The sequence below is a fragment of the Nomascus leucogenys genome, chromosome 15, assembly GCF_006542625.1.
Source record: "Nomascus leucogenys isolate Asia chromosome 15, Asia_NLE_v1, whole genome shotgun sequence".
NCBI classification, from domain to species: domain Eukaryota; kingdom Metazoa; phylum Chordata; class Mammalia; order Primates; family Hylobatidae; genus Nomascus; species Nomascus leucogenys.
In genome coordinates this window covers 16,158,755-16,186,358 of record NC_044395.1, presented here as the reverse complement: position 1 = coordinate 16,186,358, position 27,604 = coordinate 16,158,755, and the positions used below count along the sequence as shown (strand labels likewise).

General features: G+C 54.6%; 1 protein-coding gene across 30 annotated transcripts in view; it reads left to right on the top strand.

The window, feature by feature from the left end:
• The window catches only part of PHLDB1 (pleckstrin homology like domain family B member 1), a 50,828-nt gene that overhangs the window by 8,024 nt on the left and 15,200 nt on the right, over window positions 1-27,604 (top strand). For 6 of the 30 annotated variants that reach the window (XM_030828984.1, XM_030828986.1, XM_030828981.1 and 3 more), the window contains 10 exons: window positions 527-697; window positions 9,443-9,568; window positions 12,121-13,466; window positions 16,029-16,301; window positions 16,737-16,877; window positions 16,983-17,120; window positions 20,228-20,383; window positions 23,737-23,847; window positions 24,008-24,097; window positions 27,081-27,221. In XM_030828984.1, coding sequence (XP_030684844.1) covers window positions 527-697; window positions 9,443-9,568; window positions 12,121-13,466; window positions 16,029-16,301; window positions 16,737-16,877; window positions 16,983-17,120; window positions 20,228-20,383; window positions 23,737-23,847; window positions 24,008-24,097; window positions 27,081-27,221 — 2,693 coding nt within the window. Of the gene's footprint in view, window positions 1-526; window positions 698-5,874; window positions 6,053-9,442; window positions 9,569-12,120; window positions 13,467-16,028; window positions 16,302-16,736; window positions 16,878-16,982; window positions 17,121-19,757; window positions 19,887-20,227; window positions 20,384-23,736; window positions 23,848-24,007; window positions 24,098-24,702; window positions 24,847-26,442; window positions 26,614-27,080; window positions 27,222-27,604 lie in introns of those variants that run through there. The other 24 variants (XM_030828966.1, XM_030828960.1, XM_030828964.1 and 21 more) reach the window with 12 other exon arrangements.

Here is a 27,604-nt window from a genome sequence, read left to right as displayed (position 1 = left end):
TACCAGTCCCAGGGGCTCTGTCAGCAGGAGGGGCTGTTCTTGCTGCAGTTAGGGGAAAGCCTGCACTGAAGAGAGAGGTTGCACTGAAGAGAGAGGTTAGCGAGGGAGATGAAGTGTTGCAGGTAGCAGAAGCAGGGGAGAGAAGAAGGAGAGAAAGGGAGATTTAGAAGAAAGGAGGAGTAGGATGAAGGGGAAAAAGGATAAAGGACAATAGGGAGAGGCAGTGGGGGAATAAGGGAAGCGGTCTTCCTTCTCCATCTGTGGAGTCTGGGTCCTACTGTGTGCTGTCTGGGTCTTCCCATCTCTGGGCATCCCATTCTCAGGCAGAGTTTTCTCTGTTTGAGAACAGCTTCTATCACTTACTGTATAGACCAGGCTCAGGGGCCTAGTAGGGGTGGCCAGTGGTGGGCACAGATTCTCCCCGGAGTAGGAGGTGGAAATATGTTTCCACTGTGGCCCTCCTTGCCCTGTCACTGCCTCCTCAGCCTGGATAACCCCTCTGATTCAGTTTGCCTCTTGTCTCCAGGGAGGACGGTGATTGGCTCTGCAGCCAGAGACATCTCACTACAGGGCCCAGGCCTGGCTCCAGAGCACTGCTACATCGAGAACCTGCGGGGCACCCTCACCCTCTACCCCTGTGGCAATGCCTGCACTATTGATGGGCTCCCTGTCCGGCAGCCTACCCGGCTCACTCAGGGTAAGGCTGGACACCTCCAGATGGAGGGGGCCTCTGTTTAAAAGCTTGTGTGTGTTAGGCACAGGGGAGGCTGGCTGTCATGGTTGCCATGGTAACTGCCTGAGTGACCATACTGGGAATGGAGTACTCAGGTGCATGTGGATGTGCCTAAACAACATCCCAAACCCTTTCAGCATCCAGACATGTTTTCAACCTGCTTTTCTTCTCTGGTCACCCCCAACCTGTCTCCACATACTATGAGGAGAGAAGAGGTTCTGATTCCCGCCATCAGAGGGCCTGGGGCATGATGGGGTTGTTAGTGGTTGTTGGGGAAGAGCAATTGGAGCAGCAGTGAGAGGGTATCAATGGCATTGTTCCATGATGCCAAGAAGTTGTTTTGAGATGCTGGAGAGGAGGATAATACTTCCTGATGGGGATGGGGCAAGGGTAAAATCTGAGGACATGCCTGCTCCTGTTACAACACTGCTGACAGTAGCTTTTGGGTCACAAATATAACCCAAAGCAATAGGCCATTCTGTTGTGTAAAGTAGCTCTAAAAACTAGGCCCCTGGCTGGGCATGGTGGCTCACGCCTGTAATCCCAGCACTTTGGGAGGCCGAGGTGGGTGGATCACTTGAGGACAGGAGTTCAAGATCAGCCTGGCCAACATGGTGAAACCCTGTCTCTACCCAAAATACAAAAATTAGCCACACGTGGTGGTGCACGCCTGTAGTCCTAGCTACTCGGGAAGCTGAGATAGGAGAATCACTTGAACCTGGGAGGCAGAGGTTGTAGTGAGCTGAGATGGCGCCATTGCACTCCAGCCTGGGCAACAGAGCAAGACTCTGTCTCAAAAAATAAATAAATAAAAAATAAAAATAAATAAAAACTAGGCCCATAATTACTGTGGTTAGCAGGCAGGTAAGCGGTTGGCCCAGGTGGCACTTTGACAGACCAGGTGTGCTCACCCTGGAAACAGGGTTCTGGGCATCAGTTCATACAGTGAGTTGTCAGATTAGGAGAATGAGAAAAACAGATTCGGGTGGAGGTTAGAGGTGAGGTTAAAGGCTAACAGGAGGACAGGAACTTTGGGCTAAGCCTGGCTCTGAGCAGGCTCTGATGGTCTGGCATTGTTTTCTGGGGGCTCTTACTGCCTAGAAGCCCCTTGGAAGTGGCCATCCTACTCACTCCACTGTCTCCTTCTCTCCTCTTCATCCTCCTTAAGGCCTTTCAATGTCACTTCCTTCACAGCTGATCCAGGAGACCTGACATTTCTCCGCCCCCACTTTTTTTATTTTTTTTGATACGGAGTCTCGTGCTGTTGCCCAGGCTGGAGTGCAGTGGCATGATCTCGGCTCACTACAACCTCCACCTCCTAGGCTCAAGCGATTCTCCTGCCTCAGCCTCCCAAGTAGCTGGGATTACAGGTGTGTGCCACCACCCGGCTAATTTTTTTTTTTTTTTTTGACCCCAGTCTTTTCTTCCTGCCCTCGGGTAGGGGCCAGGGCATGGACAATTGACTTCAGAGAGGCAGGTCCACCAGCAGCAGTATGTAGGTCCTTGCCTTCTCCAGGGATTCAAGGTCTCTGACTTTGGATGAGAGGAGGAACCCCCAAAAATTAGGGCTTGGCTATGATGGCAGTGGGTTCCTGACAGTCCTGTTCAGTCTCAGAGAGAGCATCTTCTCTAAGATTTGGGAGCATAGAAATGAGACAATAGAGCAGCAGGGAGAGGCAGGGCAAAGTTCAAAGAAGGCCCAGCACTTACCACCCCTGCCCCAAACCCATCACATTCATCATTCATGGGTAAGAACATTGTTCCCCTGCATGTTGTGAGCAGGGTATGCTTCTGTTGTCCAGTCTTTCCAGTGCATCATTTAGCTCCCTAAGAAGGGGAGAGCCTAGGGCTAAGAAGGAATTCTGAAGCATTTCCTGTGGCCCCAGTGACCCCTCCCACTGGACTCTTCTCCAGCCAGAGGCCTACCCAGCCAAGTATGTACCCTCCCACTCTCTTCTGACCCTAAACCCCTTCCCATTTTCCCTCCCCAACCCCCATAGCCTTCTTGTCTGGGCTCGCCTGTCTCAGAAGCTTGGCAGCCTGTGGAGGGGTAGGCAGAGGCACAAAGGAATGGGTGTTCTTCTCCCCAGTCCTCCCCCTCCCCTGGGCTCCAGGAGCTGAGGGTTTCCTTGTCTCATCTCTGGAGCAAGGCACCAAGCCCAGCCCTGCCTGGCCCCACTCCGGACATTCTTGGGAGTGTGTTTCCCTGGAAACTGGGTGGCTCGGGGGTGCATGTGCTATCTCTGTGTGTCTGTGTAACTGGAGTGTGTTTATGTAGCTCCGGATGTGTTTGTGACTCTGGGCTTACGAATCTCTGTGTTTGTGTATTTCCTTGTGTTTATGGATCAGTGTGTTCAAGTGGGCGGCAGGGGTGAACTCAGGACTGATGGTACCAAAATGTCTGTGTGTGTACTCCTATGTGTATATGAGACCTACTAGTCATATGCCTATCTGTGGGCATATATACAAGAGGATCATTTTCCCTGCCTTGTTCCCCTAATCTGGCCTTGTAGATGGGACCCTCCTCTTTGAAAAACAAGGGCTACCCTGGGAATAACAAGGAGCGTGCTTTGGCCTTAGATGCATCATTCTGGGCACTGTGCCCAGCCATAGGCAACTTGGAGAGACATATTTCATGACAAGCAGAGATGGCAGTGACAGCCTCTTCCACCAGGAATATGCCTGGGCCAGGGGAAGGGGGAGGCAGGCAGAAAACAGATGCCAACCTTTAGCACAGAGCTATGAACATAGGAGCATGAAGTGAGGGAGCCAGGAAGGTCCTGATTCCACCCCCTGTACCCAGGCATCTTGGCACATCCCACATTGCCCTCTTCTCTACAGAGCAAGGGGTGGAGCTGGGAATAGGACCAAGGGAATGAGGAGGAATCTCAATCTGGGTCTAGGCTGCCCCACCCTGGGACCACAGCGCCAGACCACATGAAAGATCTGGGAGGGAACCAAGCAGGGGAGGACCCAGAAAGCCACCAGCTCAGGGCCCAGGCTGTCTAGACAGTAGGTCCCCATCCACTCCTAGCATTTCCTCCGAGCCCTGGTCTCCAGTCTCCTTCATTCCCTAAGCCTCTCACTGGTGGGTAGGGGCTTGTGTGAGGGCCAGCACAGTGTGGCTGGGGAGCCAGATCTCTGGGTTATCCAGCTGCCTCTCTCTGGGATTCAGGACATTGAGCCTCTTTTTTTCCCACCCAGTTATTCCATCTGTAAATTGGGAGTGAAGGCTTCAACCTTTTTCTGTTATAAGACTGATAACAATCTTGACGAATAAAGCTCAAAAGAAGGAGGGCAGAGCAAGGCTCCCAGCTTCCCACTTCTTTGTGTCTGCCTCCTGCCCTATTTCTCCATGGCGGGCATCCTCTGTGTCTGCCTAGGTCTATCCAGCTGGCCCTCACAGTTTCCAGACCGATGAATCACTCTTCCTGAGGAGATTTTTTTTAAAGCCTCCCTTCATTTTGCATTTGACCCTATATGGTTCTTCCTTTTTCCTCAGAAGGGAATAAGATACGTGTGCACATGTGAGCGTGTGCATGTGTATGCATATAGTTGGCAGCATGGGTGAGTGGGCTAGTGGGCTGTTTAGCAAGAATGGAAAACTTGCCTGATTATTTATCTAAGAGGTTGATTTTACTTCAGAGTTTCTCCAGGGACTGAGTGAAAGGAAAGCTATGCCTGGGTGAGTGTGTAACTAAAAGGAGTTGTCTGGGGGATGTGTGCATGAGAATAAAGGTGTGTGAGAGACAGACAGTGTGTTTAATGAGGGTGTCTGTGTGACTCAGAGCATGCAGAGATGAAGTAGTGTCAGTGTGACTGAGCAAGTGTTGGTGTGTATCTGAGAGACACTGTGTCAGGTTGTGTGAGTTGCTGAGAGCACACAACATTGTGTCCCGTAAGGCTCTGGTGTGCAGGGGCCAGGTCCCTGGAACAAGAGGAACTCTCTGGGGGACCTGGCCGGATGGTAGGTATTAATACCTGCCTGGGCTGGGTGCAGTGGCTCACGCCTGTAATCCCAACACTTTGGGAGGCCAAGGCGGGCAGATCACCTGAGGTCGGGAGCTTGAGACCAGCCTAACCAACATGGAGAAACCCCATCTCTACTAAAAATACAAAATTTGCTGGGTGTGTGGTAGTGCATGCCTGTAGTCCCAGCTATGGGAGGCTGAGGCATGAGAATCGCTTGAACCTGGGAGGCGGAGGTTGCAGTGAGCCGAGATCGCACCATTGCACTCCAGCCTGGGCAACAAGAATGAAACTCCATCTCAAAAAAACAGAACAAAACCAAACAAAACACCTGCCTGACTCAGAATCTCAGCCTGACTTTGGGGGCTCCAGATATCTGTTTCCCAAGTAGGATGGGTACCTTATTGGGGTCGGAGGGCTCTTTGCTGGGTCTAGCACAACTGGAGGTTGTGGCTGGGGTGCGGGCTGGCTTCCAGGGGGCCAGGAAGTGGGCTGGCTGGAAAGGGCAGTGCCTTGGTCCACTCTGGGTCATGAGTTGAGCTATGGGGAGTAGGGCCGGAAGAGGAGGTATTTAGGGTGGAGACAGGAGGTGGGCTGAGTGCTTGCATTGTACAGAGCACTGCTTTGGCCTGAACTCCCAGCCCAGGGTGACCTTGTTACAGTGGCAGCCTGAGGGCCAGAGCAGGACCTAGTGACCTAGCTGGATCCTGTAGAGCCCCTGCTCTTTTCCTCTCCCTCTCTCTCTCAGATATGGACCCATGGAATGTCAGAGCTGACTTTCTGTAGATAAGGAAGCCGAGGCCAGAGGGTGTGACTGGCCCAAGGTACTACAGCCAGTCACGGCCGGCCAGCCCGGCTGCCACTGACCTCTTACCACAGGGGGCTGGGAATGAGACCCTGTCTTTTGCTTGGCCTCACTCCTGCCTCCTGGCTCTTCACTCTCTGGCCTCTGTACTTACCTCTCACCTTTCCTTCACTCAGTCACCTCCCTTGAACCTTCCCTTCCCGCCCACTTTTCTTCCTGCCCCGGGTGCAGGATCCCAAGCCGGCTCCCTTTCTGCATCCTCCCGCCCCGCCCTCTCCATCCAGCTCTCCACTCGTCTCCTCCATCACTTCCTCTTCCCCTCCTCCTCTCCTTTGTCCCTCCCTCCCTGGCTCCCTTCCCCCGCCGCTGGTGGCCGGCCCGCCCCTCCCCGGGCATTGGCGGCTGCTCGCTGCCTCGCTGCTCGCTCCGAGCCTAGAGCCGGCAGCTCGGGAGGTCGGCCCGCCCCCTCAAAGGCCCCGGGCGGGCCCGGGACCTGGAGGGCCCGAGCTAGCGGGGGCGAGCGGTCCGGAGGTCCGGTTTCGGCGGTGAGTCCTCAGCTCCGGGTCAGCCACAGCCCCCAAGCAGCCAAGCTTGGAGAAGCTCAGGCTGGGAGGGGCGTCTTGAGGAGGGTGGGCGGGAGGAGGGGCATGGGGTCCTCTGACCTTCTTTGGGAGCTTGAGGCGGAGAGACTCGATTGTGTGTGTTCCCTGAACATTTCTAAATGGGGATTCTGTGCTTGGGGGCACTTCTCAGCCGGTAGACCTTATCTTCTCCAGCCCTCCAGTAGTCCCCTCCTTAGGACCCACCTCCCTCGGATGGGGTTAAATAGTCCTGGTTAGAATGAGGGGAGTCTACCTTACATCAGAAGGGTCTCTGATAGGAAGGACCAAGGCCCTTCCTCCCATATTCCCTTCACTCGGTCTCCCTTTGGCCAATCCATTCTATTTGTGTGACCAGGAGGGCAGTGACAGTAGCTCTGAGAGTGTGTGAGCATGTACACCCATAAGTCTGTTGTGTTACTATGAGTGTGTATGAGTGTGGGCCTGTTTGTGTTGGTGTTTCTCCTCTGCATCTCTCACAGATAGGATTCACCCTCTCCTTCGCCTAGTTTTTCCCCTCCAGATGTGCAGCTCCTCCACCCACCTGCACACAGCTGGACCCTGATCCCCTCTGGGCATGGAGGACACTGACCATGACTTTGGCAGGTTGGGCAGGGATTCCTGGGCTCCCTGAAAGGGCTGCCTTTGAGGGTGTGGGGTGGGAGTGGGCAGAGAGGAGGCTTCTTCCCAGAAACAGGCTGGCCAGACCCCTGGGGGCTGTAGGGGCCAGCACTGGGGCAATGCCTGAAGCTTCTCCATGCAAATGGAAAGTTAATTTGGGCAGGAGCTGGGCTGCTCTCAGTCCTGCTGCCCTCCTGCCCGCTCTATTAATACAGATCCAGCTCTGCTGCCTGGCATCACTATTTATAGCCCAGAGGCAGCACGGCCACACCCCCTTATGTGGGGGAGGGTGAAGGGCTGAGGAGGGGGCAGAAAACACAGCTATAGGGGCCCAAGCAGAGGATCCCTAGATGCCTACATCCTACTTGGGTGGGCCTGGCACTGCTGGGCTGGAATCCACTCAGACTCCCAGCCTCCTTCCCAGCCTGGACTGTGTGGTCAGGCTCCTGATCCCCACCACCCACGACCCTGGGTTGAGTGGGTCTGTCTAGACCCTGTGAACTCATCACCAGTAAGCTTGTTAAATGGCTAAAAGGAGGGGGAGGGGCTTGACAGGGCTCTTTCTGAAACAGCTGTGGTTGTAATTAGGTGGACAGTGTGGTTGGCTATTATTTATTCCAGTTTTGAATACTCTGGGATCCTCTTCTCTGATTGGTGACTTGGCAGGGAAGGCTCCCTCTCTCTCCTTTAGAATTGTTGGTGTCTGGCTGCCTGGGAGGGCCTTTGTGTATGCCAGGATAGTGAGTGGCTTTATCCACTATGGTTATCTGCCATGGGCTTCTCAGCCTACTGAACCCCCAACCCAAGCAATGCCCAGGATCCCAGGAACAGGCTCCCGAGCTTCTCAGTAAGGGACCTGCCAAGGTACCCACGTGGCCTGGGATGCCCCTTGCCCTTGTGGCCTGCCTGAGCTGAACTGTCTCAGCGTCCAGGAATGTAGACTTCTCTGCCAGTCTTAGCTCAGACTGGCGTGAAGCTTGGGGTGCCAAGTGGCACCAGATTGGGTAGACAAGAGGCTGAGGCTGGGGGCCAGGGGTGTGGACAAATTGGAAGGATTGGTGGTAGAGAGCAACAGGGCTCTGGCTTCTCCCAACATAGTATCTTCTGCAGGAGCCCTCCAGCACCTGGTGTGGCTGGGAGGTGGAGTTCTGCTAGCTGCACTTAGGCACCTGTGGGCACACCTGCCACTGTGCACACTCTGGGTGCCCCTGGCTACATTTTCCAGCTCCCACATGCCCTCCCTCTCCAGGTAACTCACACTTCCCGGGCAGGACTGGGCTTGTGTCTGCTGCCTGGGAATGTGCTTGGCTGAGGCCGGGCCCGGTGGCCTAGTCTTGGCCTGATGCCAGGGGAGACCAGGGACCATGCAGAGGGTGCTTAGTCAGAAAGAAAGGTGGTGGTCGCTCCCTAGACTTGCAGCACACAGCTCTCCTAAGGTCACAAAACAATAAAGAGTGGGAGCAAATCAGGACCCCCCCAGGTCATCTGACTGATCCATGGTTTTTCCCCTTGTTCCCTATCTCAGAGCTTTTTTTTGTGACCTTGGAAGTTGCTGCCTCTCAGACTGACTCTTCTACCCTTCTACCCAGGGGGCAGATAGATGGATCATGGATACAGGTTGGGGTTGGGGGACAGGGGTGTCTGTGTTCTCTGAACATTTGTGTGTGTGTGTGTGTGTGTGTGTGTGTGTGTGTGTGTGTGTGTGTGTGTGACGGAGTTTCGCTCTTGCCCAGGCTGGAGTGCAGTGGCGTGATCTCGGCTCACTGCAGCCTCTGCTTCCTGGGTTCAAGCAATTCTCTTACCTCAGCCTCCCAAGTAGCTAGGACTACAGGCGCACACCACCACCCCCAGCTAAGTTTTGTATTTTGAGTAGAGATGGAGTTTCACCATGTTGGCCAGGCTGGTCTCGAACTGCTGACCTCAGGTGATCCGCCTGCCTCAGCCTCCCAAAATGCTGGGATTACAGGTGTGAGCCACCACGCCTGGCCTCTCTGAATATATTTTTACAGAGTACTTTCACATACACTGTCTTATTAACCCTACAAGATCAGTGGTATTGTCCCCATTTTTCTGACTAAGAGAACTAGATTCAGAGATGAAGTTACTTCACCCAGAGATCTCACAGATAGTAAGAAGAGGAATTAGGACGAGGACTCAAATCTTGGGACTCACTCACTAGTGCTTTTTCTACTCTGTCTTGTGCTGTGGAGCCCTGGAGGTGCCCAGCTCAAGCACAGGCAAGGTCAAGTGTGGACTGTGTGGACTCTGAGAGCAGGTGGGGATGGCTTTAGAGCCAAGGTGAGCCTGCTAGTGCTGTGAGGTGGGGTAACTTCAGCCCTGCCTACCCTTCCAAGTGTTTTCTTTCTTTCTTCCTTTCTTTTTTCTTTCTTTCTTTTTTTTGAGACAGAGTTTAGCTCTTGTCATGCAGGCTGGAGTGCAGTGGCGTGATCTCAGCTCACTGCAACCTCCGCCTCCCGGGTTCAAGCTATTCTCTGACCTCAGTCTCCTGAGTAGCTGGGATTATGGGATTACAGGCACCCACCACCACGCCCGGCTAATTTTTGTATTTTTAGTAGAGATGGGATTTCACCACGTTGGCCAGGCTGGTCTCGAACTCCCGACCTCAGGTGATCCACCTGCCTCTGCCTCCGAAAGTGTTGGGATTACAGGTGTGAGCCACCACACCCGGTCTTCAAGTGTTTGCTTTCTCTGCAGGCTGCATGTTGTGCCTGGGTCAGTCCACCTTCCTTCGCTTTAACCACCCGGCTGAAGCCAAGTGGATGAAAAGCATGATTCCAGCAGGGGGCCGAGCCCCTGGGCCCCCATACAGCCCTGTTCCTGGTAGGTACCCGGGGGGCAGGGTGCTGGGTTGGTGGTGTTCCTTCAGCTGTCCTCCTCCTTGCTCACTTCAGCCACACTTGGAGTGTTAGGGCAAGACAATACCTAAGGTCTGGGCTCAGTGCCACCTGCCATGGGCTGGTGGAGAATGCCAGGCAGTGGGGCCACTGAGAGCTAACCAAGGCAGTGCTGCTTAGCTAAAATTGGGAAATTATGTGCCTTGAGGGATGGCGGGCTCTGCCAGCTTGTACCCCACTGCCCTGGAGGATGCCAGTGTCTGGAACTCTGGCCCACTTGTGTCACCACAGGGAGCCTCACCCTCTAGGGTATCCTGAGGGGCAGAAGGAAGCATTAGTTTGAACTCCCTGTAAGCTGTGGTGGGGATCATGTCCTTGGGCCTCGCCCAACCCTCACTCCATGCCCTGCCTGCTGATGACTCAGTGGAGCAGCCGTATTTTGTTTGTGAATTATTGATCCCCAGAAGAGAATTGGTGATTGTTCTGGGGAACCAACACAGGCCCCCTTAGCCCAGCTGCACGGGGTGGGGGGGTGTGCAGACCAGGAGGCTATTATTGGGTCTACCATCTCAGACTTTGCACTGGCATTTAGATGGCTATGGGGTGACAGGTGCTGGGACAGATGGACATGGATGTCAGGTACACCTGGTGGGGTGGTATCAGCAGCCTAAGTGGATAGCCTGGGGACCTGAAGAAAGGTGAGTGGTCACTGGGATTACCAGTATCCATGGCAACCCCTCTGACCATATCCCACACAGTCCCCATAATTTTGGACCAAAACTCAGTCTTGCAAAGGCTTTCCCTTCTCTTTTCCCCCACGCTCGATCTTTTCCAGTCCTCTGGGGGCTCAGAAGCCTGGGTTCCCAGTCTACTCCCTAGTTAATTTTACCCTGCCCCCACCCCAGCCTTGTCATGTCACTCCCTTAGCTGTTTGGGACAGTGGTTCTAGGGACTCCTGTATGGTTGACTAGGGCTGGGGCATGGCAAAAGCAGGCTCTTGCTGGCATGGCTTAATGGGATAATTGGAGGCACTGAGCTTCACCTCCTTGCTGGCAGCCTGGCTTCCAGGAACCAGCCATTAGCACTAGCTCCCTCCCCTACCTCTGATTGGATGAAGTGGTGCAGCACACACCCCTTGCCCAGCCCTACAGGCTTTTTTCTTTTTCTTTTTTTTTTACCCCTGGGCCTCTGGTTCCTATGTTGGGAGGCCCTGACGTCCTATTAGACTAGGAGCCCCTGGAACTTCTGGCCAGCAATGCAGCAGGCGCCCATCTTCTCTGTATAATGCCCTTCTGTTTTCTTTTTTCTTTTCTCTTTTTTGTTGTTTTGAGATGGAGTCTCACTCTGTTGCCCAGGCTGCAGTGCAGTGGCGCGATCTCAGCTCACTGCAACCTCCGCCTCCTGGGTTCAAGTGATTCTCCTGCCTCAGCCTCCCAAGTAGCTGGGACTACAGGTGCATGCCACCACACCCAGCTAATTTTTTATTTTTAGTAGAGATGGGGTTTCACCATGTTGGCCAGGCTGGTCCCGAACTCCTGACCTCAGGTGATACATCCACTTCGGCTTCACAAAGTGCTGGGATTACAGGCGTGAGCCACCATGCCTGGCCTCTTTTTTTTTTTGAGACAGTCTTGCTGTGTCACCCAGGCAGTTCTCAGCTCACTGCAACCTCCTGGGTTCAAGCAATTCTCGTACCTCAGCCTCCTGAGTAGTTGGGATTACAGACATGTGCCACCATACCCAGCTAATTTTTTGTATTTTTATTAGAGGTGGGGTTTCACCATGTTGGCCAGGCTGGTCTTGAACTCCTGTCCTCAAGTGATCTGCCCGCCTCGGCCTCCCCAAGTGTTGGGATTACAGGCGTGAGCCACCGCGCCTGGCCTACCTGCCCTTCTTGAGGAGGGATATAGGATATAAATTGGAGGAGTCTAGTCTTGGGGTGAGTTGACAACAATAGGCTTAGAAGTGCCTACCATTGTTTTTTGTTTTTTGTTTTTTTTTTTTGAGACAGAGTCTCGCTCTGTGGCCCAGGCTGGAGTGCAGTGGCGCAATCTCGGCTCACTGCAAGCTCCACCTCCCGCGTTCAAGCAATTCTCCTGCCTCAGCCTCTCCAAGTAGCTGGGACTACAGGCGCCCACCACCACACCCGGCTGATTTTTTGGTGTTTTTAGTAGAGACGGGGTTTCACCGTGGTCTCGATCTCCTGACCTCGTGATCCGCCCGCCTCGGCCTCCCAAAGTGCTGGGATTACAAGCATGAGCTACCACGCCCGGCCTTACCATTGTTAACTGTTTTAAGTCACAGGCAGGAAGGCCCTGCCGATTCCCTTCCTTTACAGAAGGAGAAACTGAGGACAAGTGACTTGGCTAAGGTTGCATAGCAGGTCAGTGGCAGAGCTAGCTGGTACCAGAACCAGATCTCCTGGCTTCTTCTCCAGATCCTTGTTAGCCTCACTGTGCTAGGAGGAGATAGGCTAGTGCTCTGGCTCTTATGCACATGCAGCTCCCTAAAGTCAAAGACCTTTGCATTTCCCTCCAGCAGAATCAGAAAGTCTGGTAAATGGGAACCACACCCCACAGACTGCAACACGGGGACCCTCCGCCTGTGCCAGCCACAGTTCCCTGGTGAGCTCTATTGAGAAGGACCTGCAAGAGATCATGGACTCACTGGTGCTAGAGGAGCCTGGAGCTGCTGGCAAGAAGCCTGCCGCAACCTCTCCACTGTCGCCAATGGCTAATGGTGGGCGCTACTTGCTGTCTCCCCCAACCAGCCCCGGTGCCATGTCTGTGGGCTCCAGCTATGAGAACACCTCTCCAGCCTTCTCTCCACTCTCTTCACCAGCCAGCAGTGGAAGCTGTGCCAGTCACTCACCCAGTGGGCAAGAGCCAGGACCTTCTGTGCCCCCGCTGGTACCTGCCCGTTCCTCCAGCTACCATCTGGCCCTGCAGCCCCCACAGTCCCGCCCAAGTGGTGCTCGCTCCGAGAGTCCTCGGCTGAGCAGGAAAGGGGGCCATGAGAGGCCTCCCAGCCCTGGCCTCCGGGGTCTGCTGACAGACAGCCCTGCAGCTACTGTCTTGGCGGAGGCCCGGAGAGCCACTGAGAGCCCCCGGCTGGGTGGGCAGCTGCCTGTGGTGGCCATCAGCCTGAGTGAATACCCAGCTTCTGGTGCTCTCAGTCAACCCACCAGCATTCCTGGCAGCCCCAAGTTTCAGCCTCCAGTCCCTGCTCCCCGAAACAAGATTGGCACACTCCAGGACCGCCCTCCCAGCCCTTTCCGTGAGCCTCCAGGCAGTGAGCGGGTGCTAACAACCAGCCCCTCACGCCAACTGGTGGGCCGAACATTTTCAGATGGGTTAGCCACCCGTACCCTGCAGCCTCCTGAGAGTCCCCGCCTGGGCCGGCGGGGCCTGGACAGTATGCGAGAACTACCCCCCTTAAGTCCGTCTCTGTCCCGGCGAGCTCTCTCCCCGCTGCCCACCCGGACCACCCCAGATCCCAAGCTAAGCAGGGAAGTGGCAGAGAGTCCTCGGCCCCGGCGCTGGGCAGCCCATGGGGCTTCACCAGAGGACTTTTCCCTGACGCTGGGGGCACGGGGCCGTAGGACACGGAGCCCCTCACCCACACTGGGTGAGTCTCTGGCACCCCAGAAGGGCAGCTTCAGTGGCAGGCTGAGCCCAGCCTACAGTCTGGGCTCTCTTACTGGGGCTTCACCCTGCCAGAGTCCCTGTGTCCAGAGGAAGCTCTCCAGCGGGGACTTGCGGGTGCCTGTCACAAGGGAGCGGAAAAATAGCATCACAGAGATCAGTGACAATGAGGACGACCTCCTGGAGTACCACCGGCGACAGCGCCAAGAGCGGCTCCGGGAGCAGGAGATGGAGAGGCTGGTGAGCGGGTGCCAGGGAGGCTTGCCACTGTCCATGGCAGAGTCTCTGCCAGGGCTCGAGCAGGCCAGCTGGCAGAGCAGGAGAGGCCCTCAAACAGGGCTTGGGCTTTTCAAGGTTCCCCACCTCCAGGATACACTTTAGTGATCAATATCTTATGGTTCTGGTGCCGTGAAGAAGAAATTCCTTTGAAATCTCTAAGGCTTTATTTTAAATTCTTGCTAATTTTGCATTTATTCAACATAGCATTTGTTTTAATGTATAAATTAAATTTCACATTGTTTACCCGAGCACAGTGAAGCTCTAGGAAAACATACCACAGGTATGGTAAGACCTCGAACCTCCCAGTTTGAGAAGCAGTTGGTGATGATGAGTAGGCTGAAGCTCAGAGAGGGGAATGGCTTTGTCCAAGGTCACACAGCAAGTTCTGGCAGAGCTGGAATTGGAACCCAGGTCCCCTGTCTATCTGACTCTTTCTGAGACTTGTTCTTTAGAAAAGTACCTTGTCCTTCTTTTTTGCTTGTCTTTGGCCTCTACAAGTGGGTGGGAGCTGCTCATCCTGGCCCAGGCAGTATCATCTAGGAGTGTGGGTAGCAGGGTAGAGGGACAGAACAGGATAGGCAGCCCTGGCCTGACCGTTAGCCAGCCTATGTAATTGTGACTGTGTGTGTCCATGTGCGTGCGTGTGGGTGCGTGCAGGGGCTGGGTGTGGCTCTAGGCAGCTGTCCTGGAGATGGCATCTGAGCTGGGTGGGGGCCAGGATTCCCCAGATAGCTCAGGGAGCTTACGGGGCTCTGGCTGGTGTGTACACAGTCGAGCCCATGTACAGAAGAATGGATTCTGCCCCCTGTCCCTTACAAGCAGAACAGGGTTCTTTGGAAGGTGGGCAGGAACCCTGGGATTGGTTTGAGGAAGAGAACCAGAACTGATGAGAACCAGAACTGAAGCATCTGGAGAATGCTTTTGGAAGAGGTTGGGACAGTTTTGGATGAGGGTATAGGATTGTGTGTTTGTGTTGGATGGGGGTGAGATGAGGCGGATCCCATGTTTTCCTTTGCTGCATCTTCTCTTCACTGTTTTTGCATTGGTCTAGACGGGAATGCATGGCCATTCTAAGCTGCAGTCTCATCCTGGAGAGGGGGCAGTGAGCCTGGCACAGGCAGAGTGGCAGGCACAGCCTCCCCCAACTCCTCCATCAGTTTTCCCACCCCCGTTCCCACACATAAGCACACATCTTACCACTAGTCCTGACCTGCCTCACTTGCCACTTTAAGTCTTGGAGGCTGCCCGCCCTGCCCCTCCCACCTCAACCAGGCTGCTTATCTGGGTCCTGGGGCAGGGGCGGAGGCACTGGCCCAGCCTCCCAGGTGCCAAGGCTCTGTTCCGGTTTTTTTTTTTTTTTTTTTTTTTTGCCATGGAACTGGGCAAGCAACAGGAGGGAAGCTGGGTAAGTGTATGAGAACACCTCTCCAGCCTTCTCTCCACTTCCTGCGGTTTGGGTTCATGGCCAAACTGTAAGTGGTGAGAGACACTTGAGGAGGTCTAGGAACCCTAGAGAGCCATGGGAGCCTCACAAGCCAGGCTTCAGGCCTATAGGTAGGCCTGCAGGAGAAGGCAACAAAGACCAGGAATGTGATTGTATCATACCTCCTTTACCTCCTAGGCCCCTGAGAGGTGACTGTATCTGGGTGGGTGTGTATGTGGAGAGGGGTGAATGAAGTGGTGGGGCCATAGGAGTACTCACTCATGGGCCTGGGCATTCAAGGACTGGCAGCAGCCCCTCCTGCTGATAAACAGCCAAGGGCTGAGGGTAACTTGGAGCTGAGGTGGGGACAAAGAGGGCCGTGTCCTTGGTCTACCTCTTCTCCATGTATGTCTGTGGTTGGGTGTCTGGTCCCTGTGGGCTCGTGGGTCTGTTTTCCAGCCCTGTCTGTCTGCATACGTGCCCACCTGTCTGTATGCTAAACTGTGTTTATCTGTGAGTGTGCATCAGTGTGCATTTGTGCATGTCAGGGCTGGTGTCTTTGTACCTGCCTATTAATGCAGGGCCAGGGCACATGTTGTATCCTTGTGTGCCTGTGCATCAGTGCTGGTTTGTCAGTGTGTGTCCTTGTGTCTGTAGATCTGTGTGTACCTGTGTCAGGATGAGCACCTGAGTTTATCTGTGTCTCATTGTGGTCTATAGTCTGCTTAACAGTGTGTTTCCGTATGTTTGGTGTGTTCTTGTGTGTCCATTTGGTGTGTTCTTGTGTGTCCTAGGGTAGATTGAAAAAAGAAAGGAACAGGAAGACGGAAGGGGCTGTCCCAGAAGTGGGCAGGAAGAACCAGGCTGTTATGCCATGTGGGCAGGTGGCACAACAGCCTGGTCCTTCCTACCCACTTCTGGGGCACCCTGTTTCCCTCTGCCTCCCCTAGGTCTTGGGGTCAGGCCTCTTCTGACTTGACACTGATGTCCTAGCCCCCTGTAACCCTGCTCTCCCTTCTGACAGGATACTGAACCTGGCTATATCCCCACCAGGGCTCAGCTTCCTCCCCTTCATGTCCTGCTCTGTCCATCCTTCCCAGGAACGCCAGCGCCTGGAGACCATCCTGAACCTGTGTGCCGAATACAGCCGGGCTGATGGGGGACCTGAGGCTGGGGAGCTTCCCAGCATTGGGGAGGCCACCGCAGCATTGGCACTGGCAGGCCGGAGGCCCTCACGAGGCCTTGCAGGGGCCTCTGGGCGGAGCAGCGAGGAGCCTGGAGTTGCCACCCAACGCCTATGGGAGAGTATGGAGCGCTCAGATGAGGAAAATCTCAAGGAGGAGTGCAGCAGCACTGAGAGCACCCAGCAGGAGGTGAGATGGAGGGGTAGGCAAGACAAAGAGGCTGAAGTTGGACCTGCTGGGGGCAGAGGAGGCTGGTGTATTGAATGCCAAGGTCCAGTGAGGGGAAGGATCAAGTTTGGGAAGAGATTAGAGAGCAGAGGTGCAGAAATGAGACAAGGAAGAGAAGGAAGGTGTTGATGAGCTTCCCAAGCTATAAATATGCTTTATGACCTGCCTTTCCATGGGGCCCCACCCAGGCCTGGCACTCAGTGGTAAATATTCTCTTCCGCAGAGCCCTTATTGCTCCCCTGGAAGGTGGGGGTTGAGTGGGGGGGCAGGGAATTAGCCTCCTGTCTCAGTCCAGCTATTCCTCAGCAAGTGCCTGGAGGAACAGGTGATCCATTTTCTTAGTCTGATTCCAAAAGGCTCTAGGCTTCCTCAGTTGATAGCTTCCGTCCCCTCCAGCATGAAGATGCACCTAGCACCAAGCTCCAGGGAGAGGTGCTAGCCCTGGAAGAGGAGCGGGCTCAGGTGCTGGGGCGCGTGGAGCAGCTCAAGGTCCGTGTGAAGGAGCTAGAGCAGCAGCTGCAGGAGTCATCCCGAGAGGTGAGCCGTGAAGTCTCTAGCTGGACTCTTCCCTAGGCCAACTGAAAGCCCCAGAGAGGGGCCATAGTCAGCTGCTTTGATGGGGACCCTGGTGTCTGCCCCCAGGCCGAAATGGAGCGGGCACTGCTGCAGGGAGAGAGGGAGGCAGAGCGGGCACTGCTGCAGAAGGAGCAGAAGGCAGTGGATCAGCTGCAGGAGAAGCTGGTGGCCTTGGAGACAGGCATCCAGAAGGAGAGGGACAAGGTAACCCACACCTGGCCCAGCTTAGTGCTGGATACCAGTGGCCTGGGAGAGAAGGAGAAATGTCTTCTCTGGGGCCCTGTACCCTTCACCTCATCATCCATTCTGCAGTACAAGTGGTCTCTGTGGCTTTCCAGAGACAGGGTGACTTGTCCTCCTCTGTGGAAGGAACCAGCTTGGAGGGCACTGCCAGGGGCTGGGCTGGTGTCTGGGGTCTCCTCTGTCTGGGTCTGTGTGCTACCTCTGGGTGTCTGCCATCCTAGGCCCTTTATGGCCCTTCTAGGAAGTGCCAAAGCCCCTTCTTGGGCAGTGAGCACAGCCTAAGGGACTGACAGTGGGGAGTGATTCAAGTTCGGGTCCCACCATCTGGAGAACATCTCCCTCCAAGCATACCACAAGTGCTTACGTTGTGATCTTTGGGAGATGGCCCTCGGGGCTCTGCTTCCCTTGAGCCTTCAGGATCTGCAGCCTCCCATCCCAGGTGATCCTAGCTCCTGCCCCTGCCCCTTTCAGATTTCGTGCCAGCCTGCAGGGGCCACTCCCAGATGCCCAACACCGTGCCAAAAGCTCTGAAGTGGAGAGGGGTCATCTATTTCTGGATCTGACAGTATTTTTCCAATAATTTAATTTTCCTTCTGGATTTTTTGAGTTTCTTCCTCCTGCCCTCAATTTTGAGAATCTTAAAAATTCTTTGACCCTTTTTTTTTTTTTTTGGAGCTTTGGCTCTGGCCCCCAAAACCACACTCCCAAATTCTGTGCCAAATTAACTCCATGCTTGCCAACTAGGCCTACACTAACGCCCCTTCTAATCACCAACTTGGGCTTTCCGCATGCCCCTAACTGCCAGTGCCACCCAGGTAGGGCTGAGCCATGCCCGCTTTTGCACTAACTCAATGGGTGCCTCTGTGCCCCTGGCCTCTCCCCTCTAATGCTGCCTCCTTCTTTTCTTGGTGTGGGACCCCAGAGTTTTTATATGAAAGGATTTTGCAGGAGGATTGGTAGCTCAACTTCACTCAAGGGGGCATTGGCAGGAGGGGTATGAGGGTGGGGGAAATGCTTGGCTGTGGAGCTGCTCAGACTGAAGAGTTCTTTCCATTGGAAATGCCTAGGCTGCTGTCTTAGGCTACTGTCTGAGGACAGCATGAGATAACCCAAGGAAGCTTCCTGGCAGCTTCCTGCACAGCAGAGCAGGCTGTCTTCCACCTATTCCCCTGCCTGCCCTCTGGAGCCAAGGAGTAAAGAGGCCCAGTTGTGGGCGTGGTCTTGGAGGGCTTGAACAGGACCTCTCTGCCAACATAGTGGCTACCCTTCCTAGCTTTCCCTTGGGGCTTCCCAAATTCAGATACCCATCAGAGGTTGGTAATGGGTAGCCCCTACTCTTCTCCTCACTCCTGAGCCACCTATAACACAGGGTATTTTAAAGGCTGAGTCCAAGGATGAGGAAGCACCTAGACCCCAGGAACTGGCCTGATCAGGTCCTCCTCTCTGGGGATGGGTAGATGAGTTGGGTAGAGGGATGGGAGTGACTGGGTTCAGCACAGGGCCTCACTCCCAGGGATAAAGCTCAGCATTTCAGAAGGAACCTGCCTAACCTCATTTTCCACTGACCTGGAGTTTTTTGGAGGCCTGGACTTCGCTTTCTCTGTGGGGAAGAGAGAAGTTATTCGAGGCTGTGGTAGTGATGGTGGTGGTGGTGATGGTGGTAGTGATGGCAGTGGTGTGGAGGGTTCACTCAGCTTCCCTCCCCTGCCCTCAGCCCATGGCTCCACTCTGGCTTTGGAATCAGTAATCACAGTTTCTCCTCTGCCTGTCCTTTGAGGGGTGACTCACCAAACCCTCCCCTCGTCCCCCTTCCCACCCTCAGAGGTGTCATCTCACCCCAGACAGAACCGTCCACCCCCTCTGTACCCACTCCTGGGACATTTATTACCATGGAAACGGCCCGAACTAATTGCAACCCTCATCCCTGAAGTTCAGCCTGCAGGGCCAACACCCCACCCCGACCCTGGGCAGGAGGGGAGGGAGGCCAAGGGTGTTGGGTTGGCGTCCCCTCTGCCGCACTGCTTTAACATCCTGAGCTCCTGATTCACGCCCAACCCTGGATTTAACCCTCACCATCACTACCCTTTTTCCCTGGGTTAAATTTTGGTCTCTGGGCTGTGGTAGAAGGGGAGGGATGAGAGCTGGAGGCTCCGATTCTGTGATGCAGAACCAGCCTTGACTGGTTTGGAGAGAAAACAGAGGGCCTTTTCTCAAGACCTACCCAACAATTTCAGTTCAAGGGACTCCAGGAGACCAAAATCTGTGCCCTGCCCGCACACCTCTGCCTGTGTTACCCCATCCCCTGCACCTCTGACTGCCGTGTTACCCTTCAGCTCCTGGCCTTGGGCTCTCTCCCTCTTCACCTCTTTCCCTCCTCACTTTCCCTTTCTACCGTTTTCTTTCTCCTCACCTGGTTATTCTCCTCTTTGATTCCAGCCTTTTTTTCACCTCTCTCAACCCCCATTGCCGATCCCCATTCTGTCCCGCCCTGGCCGCCCTCCCGCGCTCCCCTCCCGCCGCTGCCGGGCCGGAGTTGAGGAGTGTGTGTTCTGTTTCTCCCCTGTGCCCCGCCCTCTCCCTCGCCCTCCCGCCGACCAGGAGAGGGCGGAGCTGGCCGCGGGACGGAGGCACCTGGAGGCCCGCCAGGCGCTCTACGCCGAGCTCCAGACGCAGCTCGATAACTGCCCCGAGTCAGTGCGGGAACAGTTACAGGAGCAGCTGAGAAGGGTCAGTTCCACCGCCCCCCCTCCCCCGGCCCCGCGGGCCACGCCCCAGAAGGAAGAGAGGAGAGCGGTGGGACGGGACCACCTGGCCCCTGCAGTACCCGCCGGACACCAGGGTCGGTGCTGTGGTTTGGAGGGAACCGGGAATGTTGGGGAATCAGCGCTCCAGGCCATGATACCCGCAAAAGGGCAAGGCCAAGTACAGCGGGAGCTGGGGGGAGGCAGGTTTCTTACCCAATTTCCCCGGGTCCAGCCCCACACAACGCATGTCCCTGTGGCCTGGCCTTCCAGGCCCAGAGTGGCATTGCAAGCACCACCCAACCCCCTTTGTCACTGTCGTTGAAGGAGGCAGAGGCCCTGGAGACTGAGACAAAGCTCTTTGAGGACTTGGAGTTCCAGCAGTTGGAGCGGGAGAGCCGCGTGGAGGAGGAGCGTGAGCTGGCCGGCCAGGGGCTGCTCCGGAGCAAGGCTGAGCTGCTCCGCAGCATCGCCAAGAGGAAGGTGTGCCCCACCTCGTTCCCTGCTGCATGCTGTTGGAGGCCAGTGATCTGGGTTTGAATCCCAATGACCTCACAAAAGTTAACTTCGTCTTTTGTGCCTGGATTTCCTTGTCTGTAAAATGAGAATTATAACAGGTTGTTGTGAGAATTAAACAAGATGTAAAGACAGAATAGCATGTGATTGTAGTAAGCACTCGGTGAAGGATAGCTATTATTATTAAGCTCTGACTCCCCTCAGTCTTCCAGTGGAAAGTGGATTCTGCTCCCATTCAGAGCTTGGCACTGGCCCAGCAGGAAGGTGAAAGATGGAGGAGGAGGAGGAGGCTTTCCCCTGTGCTTGCAGAGTTCTTGTCTGGTGGAAGTGCTGGGACACACAGAAAGATTTGAGATCTGGATATTAGAGCCAGCTAGGGGCCCTAGAAAGGGCATTCATTTCGGTTCCAGCCATGGCTCAGCCCTGCCTTGGCTGAGCTATAAAACAAGGGTTATTGAGTATTGTGGCCTGGCCGGCTGTGACACGCTAGCTAGATACTGTGATTGTCTGCTCCTGATCTCAGCCAGACCACAGGATGGTGGCGCAGGTGCCTGTGTGTGAGTTTGGGGAGTAAAGCTGGGAGGAGGTATATGTTAGTAAGGGTTGGGAAGAGATAAGGGAGGGATTGGAGAGGATGGCTCAAGCAGCTTCCACCCTTATGGCTGGCTGAAGCTTGTGGCCATGCACATGCACACATGCATGTACATTTTGCCTGGCTGGAGTTGGTGTGGGGGAAGTGAGGGTGGTGAGATTGGGGAGGGGTGTCTAAAATTGGTGACGTAGGGGATTTGCTGGCTAGCCTGGGGTTGGTGGTAGGTGGGGAGCTGCTGGACTTTCCTTGAGTCCAGATCCCATGCTTCTCTCCCTGAGCTGCTGTCTTACAAATGCACTTTCTGGATGTAAGACTGACTGATGAAAGGAAGGAAGAAAATTGACACACCTAAGCACATGGGTGTGTGTCAGGCACCTTGCTGGGAGCCTTCCTTGGATTACCTCATGCTGTCCTTAGGACGGTATCACAACGCAAGTGCTGTTATCCCCATTTTATAGACAAGGAAACTAGGAGTAGGAGAAGCTACACATTTTGCCCAAAGCCTCCCATTATATAAGCTTCAGAGTCAGAATTGGAACCCAGGCCTGTTGGCCCAAATCCCATGTTCCTTCGACTGTACTGCACGGAGGCTAGGGCGGGCACTTCTCTAGCCTCTTCCTCTTTCTTTCTGGAGGGAATGCGGTAGGGAGCTGTAGATCAGCTAATCTCATCCCTTTGGGGTTCTCGTGAGTATAAGCTCCAGGGAGTTTGGGAGGGCTTGGCAGTAGTGGATTCTTCTTCCTATACCCACCCTGGCTCCTGGGAAACTGGAGCTCAGCCCCTGGGACGTGGGGTGTCACATTCTTCCCCATGCTCCTCCTTAGGAACCTTATCCAGCTTTCATCCTCAGACCCTAGTGTCCCACCCTAGGCTCTATCTGCCCTGGTGCCCTGTGCTCCCCTGCCTTTTCCACTCTGATTCAGAGTGGCTCAGAGTACTGGTCTGGGAGTCCAATAAATGATTCTAATCCTTGCTCTACCACTTAGCTGGCTAAGAGATCTTAGCTCCTAAATATGTTGGTGTTCTCACCTATAAAATGGGTATAAATGCAGCTGCCTCATAAGGGAGCTTATTAAATTACGTAACAAATGCAAAACATTTAGCAGAGTTCCTGGCTCCTAATGGGTTCTTGGTAGATGGCAGCTCTTGCGGTGAGGATTACTGCCTAGCCTACTTTATTGTTGTTGTTGATTTTGAGACAGAGTCTCGCTGTTGTCGCCCAGGCTGGAGTGCAATGGTGTGATCTCACCTCACTGCAACCTCCACCTCCCAGGTTCAAGTGATTCTCCTGCCTCAGCCTCTCAAGTAGCTGGGATTACAGGTGCCTCCCCCACCACGCCTGGCTAATTTTTGTATTTTTGGAAGAGATGGGCTTTCACTCTGTTGGCCAGGCTGGTCTCGAACTCCTAACCTCAGGTGATCCAGCCTCCTCAGCCTCCCAAAGTGCTAAGATTACAGGCGTGAGCCACAGCGCCCGGCCAGCCTACTTTGGTCTTCTCTTGGACTGACCCCAGATTTAGGACATCTCCCTTCTTTAACTCTTCCTTTCCCATGATTTGTTCCTAAGGATGGTGGTTTAAGGCCGCCTTCTTCAGGAAGCCCTCCTGGGATTAACCCAGCCCATTTTTCCTATCTCTCATCCTTCCCACTTACTTACTATCTTTTCATTTCCTTTTAGCACATGATTGTTGAGCCAGGTACTGTTCTAAAAACCCTATTGAGGGTATAAAGACAGAAAAGACAATGTGGATCTTACGTTTGGGGCAGGCTGGTGGTGGTGGTGGTGACAGATATATTCACAAATAACAATAATAAAGGCAGATGGTGATACAGAAGAATGTGAGCACAGAGGAAGGAGCAAAGAAATCGGCAATCAAGGAAGGCTTTGGAGAGGAGGTAGCATTTGGTCTAGTCTTAGATGATAAGTAAGCTCTTGATAGGTAGAGAAGATTGGAACAGCTCTTCTGGCCTAAGGAAGCGACATAAGAAAGGCCTGAGAGTTAACAGCTACACAGCTGAGTGTACAGTGTGGCTGAGCTGAAAGGACATGGAGGCTGTAAGAGGGAGGGGAGCTGCAAAGGGTTCGGGAGCCCCGAATGCTTGGTAAGGAGTTTGTGCTTTATCCTGTGTGTAATGAGGAGCCACTGAAAGATTTTGAGGAGAGGCATGATCTGACCTTACTTGTGGATTTTTAAAAAATTATTCAAGTAATATTCCTTTTTAGAAAGTAATTTTTCTTTTTAGAAAGATTCGAAAATTCAGATAAGCAAACAAACCTCAAAGTCATCTTAGGAGGATATTTGTGACAGTGTGGAGTGGATCAGGAAGTTGAGAGAGTGGAAGCAAAGGCTGGTGAGAAGGTCCAGACCAGGGAAGCAGAGGGCCTGGATTTGGGTGGTGGCAAGTGGGGTTGGGACAGGGAGAATTAGGCACATGGAGTGTCTCCAGGCTTTGGGACCCATTGATTGTGGGGTAAGGGAAGGGAGATTTGAGGATCTGAGTGGTGTGCCTAATGGCACAGGGGTCATTGGTCAAGGGAGGGAGGGAGGCCCGAGGGAAGGAGCCCACATGGCAGCCTGTTTTCTTAGGGTGAGTTGAGGCCAAGCAGAAGAGCTGGTTGATCCCCTTCAACTGAGCCTTGAGTCTCTGGGCAGGAGAGCCAGCTAGTTCTCACCTTGGGCTCAGCCCTGTCTCCCAAGGGCCTGATCAACCACCCCATCTCCTTTAGGAGCGCCTGGCCATCTTGGACAGTCAGGCTGGGCAGATCCGGGCTCAGGCCGTGCAGGAGTCAGAACATCTGGCCCGGGACAAGAATGCCTCCTTACAGCTGCTGCAAAAGGTAGGGTCCCTCAGGTTGGGCCGGGAGATTTGGAGTAGGGTAAGTGGGAGGGGAGTGCAGAAGGGCTGGGGTGTAAACGTGCTGGGGTGGAGCACAGGGCCCCCCTCACACAGTCTCCTGGCTCCCACTCCTCTTTGACTCTGCCATTCTGGGCTTGCAGGAGAAGGAGAAACTGACTGTGCTGGAAAGGAGATACCACTCACTCACAGGGGGCAGGCCTTTCCCGAAGACCACATCGACCCTCAAAGAGGTATCATGATTGGGTTAGCCCCAGCTTCAGGCCCAAGGGGTGTCCTGGGATGCTCTGAGTAACACATGGCACTTTCACCCTAGTAGCTGAGGTTGCGTGGGGGCATCTTCCTGAATGGGAGAGATTTGAGGAGGAATGGCCCCAAGCTCTGGGATTTGATCTTCCATGGCTACCAGCTGCCTCTGTTTAGTTGCCTTTGGGGTTCCCAGGAGCCCACAGATTTCACTGTTTTTGGTGGCTGAATATATGTGGGGGGACTCAGGGGCCTGGGTTGGGTGAGTAGACAGCTCAGAGGCTTGGTAGGGGCTGGGCTGGATGGATTCTCCTTGAAGGGGAGCATAGGGATATAGGGGTGCTGATCCTGGGGCTCTTGGGCTTCAGTCCTGAGTTAGGTATTTGTCTCAGAAGAGGATATTGAGGCCCCTTAAGTGGTTCTTCCCCGAGTCTGTATGTCTGGTGTGTGAGTTCCAAATAGAACATATCTGGTTTACCAACTTCATTCCCTCCCTCCCTCCCTGCCTCACTACACAAACAATTTAGGCCTGGGGTGGGGAACTGCGCCAAGTGTGAGGGATGCAGCCCCTCACCGTGTCCCCTCTCTGTAGGCCGAGCTGCTCATCTCCGAGTCCTCAGAGATGGGGCTGGGGACTAAGGCTCTGGGCCTTTTCCCAGGGTCTTCTCAGGCTGGGGCCTCCTCTGTCTCTTTAACCCCGCCTGCTTCCACTCTTCTCTGCCCCAAAGCACAAGAGGTAATCACAGCTAACTGCGTGCTCTGCTTTGCCCACTGCCTGTCTGCCTGCCCGCTGAGCCCCTGCCTACAGCTCCTCCCAGGGCTTAGCTGAAGGGCATGTGGTGATAGTTTCTTGGCTGGCCAGAGTTTGGGAGAGTGTGTGTGAGCGTGCCATGCCGCCATTCCATAGAGTGCCTGGGCAGCCCATTGAATTGCATATTAATTTGCCTATATTCTGCATGCCATTCATCAGTTCTCACAACATGCTGGACCCTCTGGCTGACTTTCCTTTTCCATGACCCCAGAGGGCAACCTGGTTCTAGAGCTAGGCCTGGATGGGCCCCTTGGGTAGAGCAGGCTTATGGTCCTGCGCTTTGATTCAGCATGCATTGTGGAGGTCTACCATGCTCCCAGCACCCAGATAAGCTCAGTTTCTAAGGACAGGTGATGAATACGACAGTCCCTGTCCTCCCAACCCACAGTTGAATGTGTTGGCATCTTTCCAAGGACTCACCTTGGGCAGTGGGCCCATTTTTCTGCTAGGCTTTTAGCTGTTCCTTGCTAAGGCCTCTTTCTCACAGCCCATCTTGCTCAGGCCCTGGTGATGTCTCCACCTTCCCCCACCTGTTTCTAGCTCCTGCCTGGGCTGATGGGGTGTGAGGGGACCCTGGGGAATGGTGTGACTGGTGCTCAATGCTGCATGTGTGTGCCCCACTGGGGACTGCCAGGTTGTTGGGGACTGAGGGGTCTCTGGAAGCTGGGTTCTGATCCTCAGTGGACTCTTAGAAGGCCTTCTGTGGGCTTCTTTGCCTGCCCCCAGCCCAGGGCGAATTCAGGCATGGGCCTTCAGGGTCTGCTTGGGGCAGGACTGGATGCCAAAGTGGCTGTAAGAGCGGAGGGCAGGATGAGCCTTCAGACAGTTGGTTCTGCTGCCCTTTTCTGGTCTCCGTCACTCCCTGCAGCCATCTATGGGCATAGCAGGCACCCTACCCCTGCCTTGGATTTTGTATTGACATGGAGTGATGGCCCTGTGGCCTGGCATGGAGTTTGGGGTGTTGGGCACCTTGCTGAACCTTGTTAACCCCTTCTTTGCCCACCCCTACCCCTTCTACTGGGCACCCCAGGAATATGTGACCCTGGCAGAAGTTTTCCAGCTGTGTTCCCGCTTGGACCCCTATGCTTCTGCCACTTCCCCCAGTGTGCTCGCCCAGCCCCTGCCTGACAGTGAGGTACCAGCCACCGAGGGTGCCCACCAATGCCCAAGGACCTCTTTATGGATGGCCTAGATTCCCCCTTGGGCCTGGGTGGAGCTGGGGGGACAGAAGGGTCTGTGTTCGATAGTGAGGGAGAAGGGCAGCCTGCCTAAGGGGAGGTTGGGAGTGGTTTCTTTTTCTCCCTGGGGCCTTGGGAGCTTTCTTCAGCTCCTGTGGCCCAGGGAGGGGCACGCCTTCTGCTCTAGGATGAGGGTGTCGAGTTGAGAGGACTCTGGCTTTCCTAGGCTGCAGGCTCTGTACTTCCTGCCCTTTCCCTCCCTTCCCCTGTGGGTAGGGCCATCTCATGTGTTGTGGTTCCATTAACCTCTTATATTCCCTCCTGTGTCTGGCCTTGCCCCAAGTACGTGATGCTTGAGCAGCTAAAGGTGATGCGGGGCACCTCGCCCATGCCCCCAGCCCCTGTGCCAGGCCTTTCTCCCTGGGCCTCCGCCTCCCGGGACCTGGTTCCCACCACCTGCCTTCCTCCCATGCTGCCCTCCTCCTCGTTCGCTTCCATCACGCCTTCACCTAAGGTTGGTGGTCTGTGAGTTCTTGCTACCCCCACCCATGACTGGTGTGCTCTGTGTGTGTTTTGCTCCTGCTCACCTGGCCTCTTGGCTCTGGGCCAGCCCAAGGGGAGTGCCCAGTGCCTGCAGGCTCTGTCTGGTGGCTGGTTTCATGGCTGGTGTAGCACATGTCTATGGTCTGGAAGTTGTACCCTGACTGTTTCTCTTTGCCGTTAGTACATTCAGGGCAACTGTTGTCTCACTGTTTTTCTCTTCTTTTTCTTGATGCTCTCCTTTCTCCCTTCTTTCCTCCCCTTCTTCCGTCACCTTCCTGTCCATTTCCCTGATATGGCCTTCCTTTAACCTTCCCCTTCCTTCTTCCTCTTCTTTCTTCTTTCTTCCTTCTCCTGCCTTTTCCTTTCCCTTTATTTCCTGGCCTTTCCTCTCCGTCCTCCCCTCCTGTCCCCTTTTCCCCTCCCCATTCCCACCTCCAGATGGAGAAGCTGCTGCTCCCTGCTGTAGACTTAGAGCAGTGGTACCAGGAGCTGATGGCCGGGCTGGGGACTGGCCCCGCTGCAGCCTCCCCTCACTCTTCTCCCCCGCCTCTGCCCGCCAAAGCTTCCCGTCAGCTGCAGGTAACCCCTCCTTCACTGCCCGTCCTCCCCAGGCTTTGCACCTGTCCACTCTGATACCTCCTGCCAATCCATCAGCCACACAGTACCACCTTGAGTGGAGGCGTCAGCCCAGTCAGGGCAATGAGGGCACCTCTGGGCCCTGAGAGGGTCACTCCTTAGGCAGCCATCCTGGCATGTGGGCAACTGGAGGGCCAGCCTCCATAGTCTAAAACTATCTGATTGAGTGTCTGGTGGAAGAGGATTCTGGAGCTGTGGTCAGGTTGGGATCTGTTTGGTGCCCTGTGCTGAGCTAGGCTGTGGGTCTGGCCTGTGCTTGGCAGCCCCCAACACCCGGAGCTTCTCACCCAGTCTGGGGGCCTGACAGGCTCTTGGGCCTGTGGCAA